This window comes from Octopus bimaculoides, chromosome 7 (assembly GCF_046866305.1).
Source record: "Octopus bimaculoides isolate indiv1 chromosome 7, ASM4686630v1, whole genome shotgun sequence".
NCBI classification, from domain to species: domain Eukaryota; kingdom Metazoa; phylum Mollusca; class Cephalopoda; order Octopoda; family Octopodidae; genus Octopus; species Octopus bimaculoides.
Genome location: NC_142934.1, coordinates 96,563,986 through 96,576,485, shown reverse-complemented (window position 1 = coordinate 96,576,485; position 12,500 = coordinate 96,563,986). Strand labels below are relative to the sequence as shown.

General features: G+C 35.2%; 1 protein-coding gene across 35 annotated transcripts in view; it reads right to left on the bottom strand.

Annotated features, from left to right (window-relative positions):
• LOC106883309 (teneurin-m) overlaps nucleotides 1-12,500 on the bottom strand; it is a 572,946-nt gene that overhangs the window by 34,031 nt on the left and 526,415 nt on the right. For 30 of the 35 annotated variants that reach the window (XM_089355687.1, XM_052969800.2, XM_052969804.2 and 27 more), the window contains one exon: nucleotides 9,745-10,067. In XM_089355687.1, the coding sequence (XP_089211813.1) occupies nucleotides 9,745-10,067 (323 nt within the window). The remainder of the gene's footprint in view (nucleotides 1-9,744; nucleotides 10,068-12,500) is intronic. The other 5 variants (XM_052969805.2, XM_089355690.1, XM_089355692.1 and 2 more) reach the window with 1 other exon arrangement.

The following is a 12,500-nucleotide window of genomic DNA, read 5'->3' as shown; positions in this document are numbered from 1 at the left end:
TCAATGAAAGCCAAGTACAGAGTTTTATCTTTGGCTAGATATTTCTCCTGAAGCTGTCTTACCAGAAATATAGCATCAGTGGTGTTTTTCCCTGGCACGAACCCAAACTGCATCTCATCTAAACTGACTCTCTCCCTAATTAGTTGTGCTATGACCCTCTCCGTGACCTTCATTACCTGATCCAACAACTTGATACCTCTGTAATTATTTGTATCTATGGTGCTGCAACACCAGTCATTGGGTATGACTCCTTCATGAATCACTTGGTTGACTATACGGGTGACTAGGCTATAGCTGACACCACCAGATATTTTGAGCATCTCTGCAGTGATTCCTGATGGGTTGCGGGGCTTTCCCTGTCTTCATACCATTAATTGTTTTATCTATTGTTACAATCAGGCAAATTCTTATATATAAAAGGGGTAAACTTCTGATCGCAACAACAGAAATTGTTCAAACAGGGAATTAATATTCAAAGATTGAAATTATGTAACAAAAAAAGTTATAATACCCAAAGAATTTCATGTTCAGTCCTCGATTGTTCAAAGGTAGGTGGTGAACAGTCCGATCTGTATGCATCTCTCTCTCATATTTTGTACTATCCACGCAATCCCTGCTGTATTCTGAACTCTCCCTTTTAACAGGAAGTAAATGAGATTACCTGTTTCGTCCCTTGCTAACTTCCTGTATGTGTATATATATATATATATATATATATATATATATATATGGGAGAATGTACGAAAAAGCAACAACAGACGAGGATAGGTGGTGTAAACATATATATATATATATATATATGTACACACCTACGTTATTTCAATTCTGCCAAAAGTGTCGACAAACACTTATCTCTCCTCATTCAGAAAACATTATAAGTTCTCTTCCTTCATTATATTTTCTCATTTTTTGCACTGATTATAGATATACGTAACATTCTCCCCATTAAAGGAAGAAAGTTGAAAGTAGTGAAAACTTTCTTATTTACAATGACAAATTATGAGAACTGCATAAGGGATACAAATATATGTAACATCCTGACACAATCAGCTGACATGAGATAGTGCATTTGCAATGACATTGTCTTTACCTTTAATATGCTGAATATTGAGATTAAATTCTTGCAAAGATAAACTCCATCTCTGATTTTTGTTCTTCATCTTGAGCAGAAAAGTCAGCGGATTGTGGTCAGTGAACACTTCAATGAGATACTTAGTGGTTCCCAAATATACGTCAAAATGTTGCCATGACAACAACAAAGCAAGGGTTTCTTTCTCAATGGTTGAATAATTTCGCTGGTAATTGTCAAATTTTGTTGAGTAATAACAAACAGGATGATCAATACTCTTTGCATCTCATTCAAACAGAACACTGCCGACACCAGCGTCATTTGCATCAATGGAAACCTTAACTGGTTTCCCAAAATCTGGTCCTATCAAAACTGGAGAACTCATGAGTATGGCTTTTACCTTCTCAAACATTGCCTGACAATTGTCACTCTAAATAAATTTGACACCCTTTTTTAAACAAATTAGCGAGAGGGGCCACAACATCAGAGAAATTTGGAGAAAATTTTCTGTAATAACCTTAAGTAATAACCTTAAGGTTTAGCTCCTGGTCAATCTAAAGGAAAGAATAATATGCCTCTTTCATAACAACAGAAGCAAAACAGATGTTAAAACCATAGGTCTATCTCTCTGACTTCACACATCAGTAAAGTCCAAAGGAAACTAATGGCATTCCTTGGAAAGACTGACTTGCTGACTGACACCCAGCATGTTTTCTGATCAGGTGGAAGCTGCCTGACACAACTCTTGTAGCATTACGACTGGCTACTAAAGCAGCTGCTCAACAACTCAAATGGGGACATGATATACTGTGGCTTTGCAAAAGTCTTTGACAAAGTCGACCATGGTATGATTTGTCACAAGCTGCGTGATCTTGGCATAGTTGGAAAACTTGGAAAATGGCTGTATGACTTTCTAAAGGATAAAAATCAGGTAGTGGTGATCAATGGGGTTATCTCTGAGGAAACACAATGTGTGGTGCTCCACGGGGCACTGTCCTGGGGCTGTTACTATTCATAATGGCGCTCTCTGACAAGCCCTCAGATACTCAAGTAGCCACCCTTGCTAGCAAGGCAGACAATACAAAAGTCACTCAGAGGATACAAAACCCTGGAGATAACATGCATCTACAATGTGAGTTGGATGCCATGTACAAGTGGGCTGAGGAAAATAACATACAGTTTAATGTTGGAAAATTCCAAGCCCTGCACTACCAACACATGAAGCTCGATGAAAAGCTTATAGGATACACTGGCCCAGGAGGGATTGCAATCTCTGAATCAAAACCAGTGCATGACCTGGGCATCGATACACTTAGCAATAAAAATGCAGACGCTGGGCCAGATGGATCCTTCAAACTTTCAAACTGAGAGAAAAGGAAACCATAATGGTCCTCTGGAGAACTTTTATTCTAAGCTGTCTGGATTACTGCTCCCAACTGTGGTCACCAAAATGTAAATTTAATGATGGAACTCGAAGCGATCCAGTTATGAAAGAGTTAAGACTCTACTCCCCGGAGCGAAGGTGGGAAAGATATGCAGTAATATGCAGTAATATAGATCTGGAAAATCCTAGAAAAACTTGCACCAAACTTTGGCATTGTCACTTACATAAATGGCAGGATGGGGCACCTCTGCATAGTACAAAAGATCCCAACATTGCCCTTAAGATTCAGGACCAGATACTGCAGCAGCTTGGGTTTCAAAGGCCCACAGCCCTTCAATATCCTCAAAAAAAACCTGAGAAGCCTGCATGGCATGGATGTAGGTCTTTTCAAAACAAAACTGGATCTCTTTCTGACCCTTTCTCAAGGCAAGAAGCACAGATGAGGATAGCAACGTCAAACTCCCTCATCCATCAAAGGAGATTTAGGGAAAGTGGAGCAAAATAAATGGCAGTGTCCTGGCATGGACACAGTCCTTGGACTGAAACTAAAAAAAAATTTATATATATATATATATATATATACATGCACACGTGTAAATACACACACACACACACACACACACACACACACACACACATTCATGCAGCAGAAATTACAAAGTGACTCAAGGGCTGTTTTATGCATGTGATAAGTGCCAATACATGAAACTCTTGACCTACGAGTTACTTCATAACTTCTGTTGATTAAGAATAATATGTGCATGTATATGTCTCTGTGTACACACACACGCACACACACACACACACACATATATATATATATATATATATACACACATTCTTACCCATAATATAAATAATAAAAGATGCAGAAATGAAGGATTAGTAGTATTTTTTTATGCTTTATAATAGTATAACATACACGCATTTCTGCAAGCCAATTGACTTGCTTCCTTGGTAATAATCAGCAGAAAATACAAGGCGGAGTTTGTTGCATGCCCTTATATAGTCAAGTCATGCATGTTGTGGGTATGCAAGTTGCTCTAGCAGAATAGAGGGTGACAGGGAGGTAAGATAACCGGATGGTGCAAAGATTGTGGACATGAAGGAGAAGGGGAGAAAGTAGGATTGAAAGCCTCAAACCCATTTCTCTAGGCAGAGCCATACACCATCATCATCACTGCCAGCACGTTGGCCATTTCCACCTTCAGCCTCCATTCGTCTATTCACCAAGCAAAGATATGAAGATTCCCATGGAAAAGGAGAAATGTTGCAAAAAGTGGCAATTTATAGAAATGCAGAATTTTATGTCAGTTTTTTTTTTTTTGTCTTAGACAATCTTTTTCTTTAGAATGTATGAGAGAAGCAATATCAGCAGCAACAACAACAATAATATTCAGCAAGAAACATTTAAAAATGGCATCCACAGCATCAATTGCACCAAAATTCCAGACAATTCAGAAACAGATTTGTATTTCCATGATTTCTTTTTAGTTAAATTGATGAGGTTTGTATAAGTCTTATTAGAATACTTCACAACGTTTATTTCCTTACACCTATACATGCACACACACACACACACATACAAACAAAATGTGTGTGTGTGTGTGTGTGTGAGAGAGAGAGAGAGAGAAAGAGAGTGTGTGTGTGTGTGTGTGTATATTCATCGTCTAGTAACACAATCTGTATCACGTCCTCACGTTGTTGTTTTTTGTCTTTTTCCTTTTTTGAACTTATATTCATATATATATATATATATATATATATATATATATGTCAGCAAGTATACAAGTTACTCAGTTTCATTTAATGGCTTTTCTTGTAAGTCGTAATCCGAAGGAATCAGACCAATCTAAGCTGAGACTTTATGTAGTTTCTATTCATTTTCAAAACTGCAAGTTTCTTGGACGATGTGTTATTTTCCTTTTTCTTTATCATCTACATGAATGAATGTGATAGAGTACTTAGCAAATAGAGTGCTTACACTTTTCTATGCTGAGACTCTCCATGAACTGTATCTAGATGTTAACTTGAAAGAGTTTAATCCAGAAATTACTAAAGGGGACAACAGACAGATAGCAATATATTCCTCTGAGTAGCAGCTGTATTGACAAGCAATTCAGTTACTCCTATTCATACAAGAAGAATAGGTTCTGTCAAACCAGTTGGACCAACACATTGTATGGCAAGTTAAATATACGAGCTGTTAATTAAAGGACTTCGTAAACATATTAATGAATTTATGCATGACTTGGTGTATATGAACTCTATTAATTAACCTTACAACAATAATCTCAACAGTAATCATATCTTTGAATAGCAAAACAGTGTTGTGTGTGTGTGTGTGTGTGTGTGTGTGTGTGTGTGTGTGTATGCATTTATATTCCTTTTGTTTTACAAATGAGAGAAAGAAAGTGAAGTTAATGCATAAAAACTGTGTTTTGACTGAAATTTAAACAGGAGGAACTGAAAAACTTGCAGGATTGTGCCAATGCAGTGACCAAACTCTTGGACAATCTCTTAACTTGACTGAAATGTCTTTAGACCTTGAATCACCCCTATAACAATTATAGTTAATAAAATACTAGAAACATTTGACACCCACCCACCCACATACACACATAAAATAAGAAAGAAAATAAACGATCCAAGAGCAAAGCGGAGTTCTTCTGCAGCAAATATACATTTTTCAGCTGGGAAAATGAGATGAATTTTTCTTTTTTGCATATAGATGGAGCCCCTGGAGTTGATAATAATATGCTGGTGGAGCATTATGCTTGGGTGGGAAACAGGTAATATGTTAAAAGGGAATATTAGCAAGGTGCATATAAGTTGAAAAGAAATAAGACAATAGATAAATGGGGAATATGTATGAATAATAAAAAGCAAGAAACCTATTTTGGGCAAAGCAAATGATTTTTTTTGGAATGGATAAAACATTGCAAGAAATAGGATTTCTCTGAGGTGAGGCTTCAATTTGTTGATAGGTAGAGAGGGAATTCACTGACACAAACACACACACACTAATGATAATAATAATAATAATAATAATAATAATAATAATAATAATAGTAATGAAAGTGATAGGCTCAACACTGCTTCAATACTTGTATTGACATTGTTACAAAGTAGTACTTGTATAATATTGTCATTCTTACAAAAGGTTAAGTTACTGAATAGATACTCTGCCCCAAAACACAACATCCACATTATGTATTCTGACTACAAAAGTAATTACAACATTTAAAAAAAAAATGTTTTCTCCTAAAAGAAATTTCTACTTAATTTATAATTCTTTTCTTAACATAGCAAAATATTTTGAGTCTTCTTACAGCTGTGTATTGAAAATGTAAGACTAAGAATGCATTGAATACCATAAAATTGGTTTGCATTTCCTTTGGGTTAAACAATCAGTCTGCTTTGGCCTAACTCATTAAATATTTTTGAAAGATCTTTTTTTTTTATAGCTAAGTGAAATGGAAAATATAGAGTTGTTTCATCCAAATATATGACATGGCATTTGTAACACTGCAAATGGTGAACAATTGCACAAGTGCAGCATTATCTAGTCACTGGTTCACTCTGCATTTCAGGGGAGGGAGAGAAGGAAGTATCTGTAACTCATTGTAAAAGAATTTGTTCCTGCAAAGGACTTCTTTTGAAGAGAAAGGCTTTTGGCCAGCAAAAACTTCACTGATTTAGATTTTGGCAAAAGATATCCACATCTGCTGCCCTAACAAACTTCAGCACAATTTAAACCCTTCCAAAGTAATACTCACAAAGAATTGGTTGACCCAAGACTACAAGTGAAGACTGTTGTTATGAGTGCTATGCAATGGGATTGAAACAGAATCAGATAGTTGTGAAGGGAATATGTTAACCCCACGCCATACCTGTGTTTAATTCTGGCAGCAATAAACCATGACTGCTATAACTATACTTTAATATCTTATCTATAGCTAAGTGCAGTCAAGCATGTCAAGGTATGATTTTCTATCTTACCAAATCCACTCACAAGGTCAGGCTGGAGCTATAGTAGTAGACACTAGCCCAAGGTGCCACACAATGGAACTAAATTCAAAACCAAATACTTGGGAAATAAATTTCTTAACCACACTCCCATGCCCGTAATCACACACACACATTATACATACACATACACACACTCATGTGTTTTACATGGGACAAATGCTGTGCTTAAATGTTTTTGGTTTTTTAGCATCTCAAGAAATATTTTAGTTTTATTTTTGATATCAGTTTCAACCTAATTTTAGCAATAACTTAATGACAGCACAATACAAATTTTAATTGTCAAATGTAATTATAAAATTAACAGAGCGATTGACAGAAACTGCTAACTTCATGTCAATATGCCAGTTGTCTTCCAAGCCCCATTTCACTACCCACCCTTAATAACGTTCTTCTCTAGTAACGTATCATACATGCATGTAAAAGTGTGACATGTATACACACATACATACATATACACATACATACATACGTGTGTGTATGTATGTATGTGCTTTTTTTTTAAAGACTTGTAGGTGCCTAGATGCACACACTCTTCTCTAGTGCTTGACCATGACGGTTTAGTGATTGAAGATTGTTTCCTGTTATATATTTGGACTGTTTCTGAGTGGAGATAATTGAGTATTTAGATCTGTGTAAGACTAGAAGGTTGTTTGGGCAAACGTTTGCACATCTATTTTAAAGTTCAGAAAACAGCTCTCCTGTTGCTGCTCCCTCTTCTTATCAAGTGTACAAACCTAGGATAGCCACAATCAATGGAAGGTCTGGAGAGATGGTTGAATTGCTAAAAGGGTGGCATGTTAATGCATACTGTATGCAAGAGGTATGATGGAAGGATGGCTTTACTAGATGCATCACAGGCATGGAACAAAGGTATAAATCCTTCTGGGTAGGCAGTGGTGATGGAGAAGGTGTAGTACACATCCTTTTTTCAGGGAAATGAGTAAGGGGGGGGGGGTCGAACTAGTGAGAATGTGCGATAGGACAAATGCAATATCGACTAATTCTTGATTAATGTCACTGTCACATTTTTGCATATGCTACACAATTTGAACTGGCAGATGAACTGAAGGACCAACTGAATGAGGCCTTAATGCTGACTAGCTCAATAACAAATGAACATGACTGTCATCATGACTAGCGATGTCAATGGACATATTGGACAGCCATTTCAGAGAGATTCCATTGTGTAAATGGAAGCTCAAGAAATGAGGAGCAAACAATGCCTTTTAAGGCTAATTATTTGATAATTTGAAACATTAACTTCAAGAAACCAACCAGCCACCTGATCACCTATCAATCTAGTGCACAAAAAAGCCAAATAAATTTCATTCTCTTAAAGAAACATAGTAAACAGATGGCTGTAAATGCAAAGTTCTCTTCTGGTGTAGAATGAATAACCCAACAATGGTAGAGTGGTCACTAGCTTCAGACTTAGAGTTAGGAAAACTTGGAAGTAGAAATCAATTTAGAAAAGTATAATTTATGCACACACCCACACCCACACTCACACACCCACACATATATATATGTATGAACATGTGTGTGTGTGTGTGTATGTGTCACTGTGTTTGTTTACATCTGTGCTTGCTTATTCAGGTCGTGGTGTTGGCACTTTCCTGTCAATAACCTGGTCTGTTCACTTGAAAGCTATTGGAGAATAAGAGATCCCTTATTCAGAAATGAGGTAATGTTTAATATCAGCATAGGCATCTGGTTGTAAAAACAATGCCTCATTACCATATTCATCTCAGCAATGTTTGCAACGTAAAACAAATGAATATTATTGTTTTGACTTCTTTTAACAAAACAATACAAATTTAATTACCAACTTGTATGAAACATGCACTTCTGCATTCATAATATTTTAAGGTTTTATTTTTAACAAAAAAAAATTAAAACTACTTGCTAATTATTAGTTTTGTTAATAACTACCATGCTTAAGCTTGCAAAATATGTATTACATAAGAGGAAACTAAATTCAAATTTTATGCATGAATGTTTTTTAAGATTGCAAGTAACGGCCAAGATTTTGAAAGTGCTTGTTGTTTTCTAGATTTTATTATTTGTAAATTAAAATTTCGAACTCTGCAGCCTACAGAAAGCATAACTGAAGGATTTACTTTGATATTTCGTCACGAGAGAAAGAAGTTGTGACTTTTAAACCTATTAATATGCAGTTAATGCTAATCCATAGTGATAAGAATTTTGCAGAAAGTGTATGGAGAGGTGTGTAGGAGCTGCACACGAGTGTACGAGAGGTTCAGATGTTTCTAAGATGGCTGAAGAAACGCTGATAATGACGAACGTTCTAGGAGACTTGCAATCAGCAGAACTGAGAAACAGATGTGTGTGCAGCTTTGAGGGGCAGTTGTAGAACCACCATGTGCAGATTAGTTATGGTTCACTGAAGATTTGGGTATGAGATATGTGTGTCTGCCAAGTTTGTGCCAAAACTGCTTTCAGCTGACCAAAAAGACACTCGGGTTTCAGTTCCACAAAATCTCTTTGATTGTATCGAGAATAATGAAAACCTGTTGAAAACTTTGCGGAGGTCTCTGAGCAAGTATTGCCAAGCTCTTGACAAAATTTGATGCAGATTCTCTGCTCAACCTTTTCTGTGATGGTCAATGCAATGATCACACGCTACACACGTTCCTTCAAAGCACTGCTGTTAACAGCAGAAGTGAGCTAGAACATTAAAACTTAGTGCACATGCACAGCAGAGGTTAAGGTCAATTTGTGCTAAGCAAATTTATGCTGTGTGCTTTAGCTTTGTTACTATGACATCAGTCCAGATATTTATTGATCAGACCACATATACCTCATAAATTATCACTTTTCATTTTTTGTTTTTTTATAATAATATCAAGTCTCTTGCTTTATGCCAGTGACTTGCTACTGACCATTAAATATATAAGAAACATACCCCTACAAAATAACACAAAATGGATTATAACTACGCCTGTATTTCAAATGGTCACCTAAAGATCCTCTCATACTACAAGTGTTCCACTTTGAATACACCATCGCGAAACAAGTGAAACTTCAAAATCTAATAGAATATTTCATCTTAATTTTATCATTTCTTGTTGATTAGAAAAAAGCTGTTCCCACTGTTGTATATGTATTCATCAGCCAAATCAAACACACTACATTTGCATCAATGATCCCCAGACAACAACATGGGAAAGGAATAGAAGGGATTTAGTTGGGGAAAGTAACAAAAAAAGCAACAAGAAAAAGTCAAAGTCTCACATACCAGCAATGCTTTTCCTTTGTATCCGTCGTCATGCGAACCATGCATGCTGGCATGCCGGGAGAAGTATGGCCCTACCCTCAATCGACGTCCAATCCGTTCAAGTAAGCGGTTCTGTTTTGGACGACCGGATCGGTCAAGGTAGAAGCGCCACTCCAGTCTGTGCACATACAAATTTGGAATGATCATTTTCCGCTTGAAATGCATCCTGTGTTTACTCTCGAGGATCGGATGACCTCTGGTTTCCAAGGCAACAGTAAGGTTCGATGGAAAGACGATGACAACAGCGCCATCTGGGAGGTATGTGACTTTAGTCTGGACTGCACCTATTGATTTATAACAATAACATATTATTAGTAAAACAATGAAAGAATATAAATGAAAAGAAGTCATAGAATCAAATACTAACTTACACACATGCACACACACATTCATGCATTTATATATATATATATATATATATATTCAAGTAAGAACTGAAATTGCATAATAATCATCATTATCTCACAAAATAATAATAATAATAATAATAATAATAATAATGATAATAATAAATCCCAGTCACATACATATGCTATATATATCATATATATATGTATTGTGTCATATGTATATATCATATACATACATATATATGCATTATGTCATATATATATACACACATATGTTATAATATCCATATTATGTATATCTGATATACACATAACATATATATATATATATATAATATACATATAGACATAAACGTATATAGATATATTATTTACATGCATCACATATATATATATATATATGTGATCTATTGTATTGCTTATTATGAACATATTAAAACCTTTTTGATCAACCAAACAATCAATAAATCAAAAAATTAAACAAAGAAAATTAGGAAAGAAAAGTTTCAAAGAATCATAAAGGACATGCAGCTTAAGATTTCAGATCCTGGGAGCATTTTCAGCAAATTCATGTCCATTAGAATTTTTCATTTAAAATCAGAAAAGTTTGGAGCTGGCAGACAGAGCCAAGCAAATGGATAATGCATACCTAGACACATAATTTTGTGTATACCTGGATCTAATCATCTTAGAAGAATGCATTTGCTCAGGCAGTTAGAGTTAGCTTAAAAGAGAGAGAGGAGCTTAAAGCAAGCAAGGAATTTGTTTTTTTTTTTTTGTTCTTTCCCTTATAGCTTATTTACAAAACAAAACAAGAAAACAGAGAAAAAATCCTACAAAATGGGTAAAAAACATTTCATTTTCAAAGGTAAATCCCCAGCATTCCATCTAACCGAGACATGAAAAATGTCTCCATCAAAAGGGCAATTATGTCAATCCAGAAATATTAGAATGTTTGTGTAAGGGATGTATTTGTTGATTATTTATCTGTTCCCTAGCTTGAGATCATGATGCAAAAGAATGTTTAATAACAACAACAACAATAGTAATGATGATGATGATGATGATGATTAATAACAATAATAATATCAATAACCATATAAATTTGCTAAAAGTTTATGTGGAAGTGCACAGGAAATCAATAGAAATTAAGGGTTTTGCTAAGGAAAAAGGTTTAATTAAAGATCAACTACCTACACACACATACACACACACGCACACATGCACATATCCCTAAACTGGGTTTCCTTAGTTTTTAACATCTGTTTGCTTTAATTGCACTTAAAAACGTTCCAATGTTTTCATGGTAGAAGGAACAAAAAACTGGGAAGGTGTTTGGGAAGTCATTTTATTATGTTGTTGGCACTTTTAGGGGCGATTTCTCTTATTTCTTTTAACTTGTGAAGTTTCCCTTTCAATTGGAAAAGAAATGAAATGCTAATTGTGGGTTAAACAAGCAAAGTGATCATAACAACAATAACAACAATAAATAACAAACCAAAAAGAATTCAGGTAAAATATTTTTGCTAATAAACAAGAACAAACAAAAGAGTCAATAAATGTGTGTGTGTGTGTGTGTTGTTGACAGACTCATCATTGTTGAATAACACTTGTTGCAGTTGGTATCAAAATCAAAGGAAATAAAGAATAAAAATCAAAGAAATGTAAAGAATTATAAATAGATGGATGTTCAAGAATAAATAAAAAACAATATACCCCCACCCACCCACCCACCCACCCAACCTCCCAAAAATGCACATAAAAACCAGGTGTCCCAATTAAAGAACAGAAAAATAGAAAACTGGGAAAATAAAGTTGATGATTGTTAATATTTCTGTTGACCCATGTTCACGGTACACACACACACACACACACACACACATTGGTATATTTACATTTGACATATACAAACTCACTTGTTTATATGAGTGTGTGTGTGTGATTTATGTTTTATGTTTTTCAAGCTTGCATGGGTTAAACAAAAATATAACCAAGGGATTTTTTTTACACCTAGAAATCTTTCCCCTAACTAGCCCTTGCCTGCTTTCAAGTAACAGACTTCTTATTCCCACACCTATAAAGCCATGAAACAAGTAATCAAGGTGTGGACAGTACAAGTCCTACTGCTTAGTGTGGCTGTAGTGGAATCTAAATTTGAACACAATCACATACACACCAGACATACTGGATGTAAAATATGATGTTGATATAACATCGTCTTTTGTAAATGTATTTTTCATTCATAAACATAACAGGATTAATCTGAAAACACACACACACATCTAACTTGAACTGTTATTAGTTACTTTGTAACAAATTCACTGCAGCAAATCAGTGCACAAAATTTTAGTCTTATGAAATTTGTGG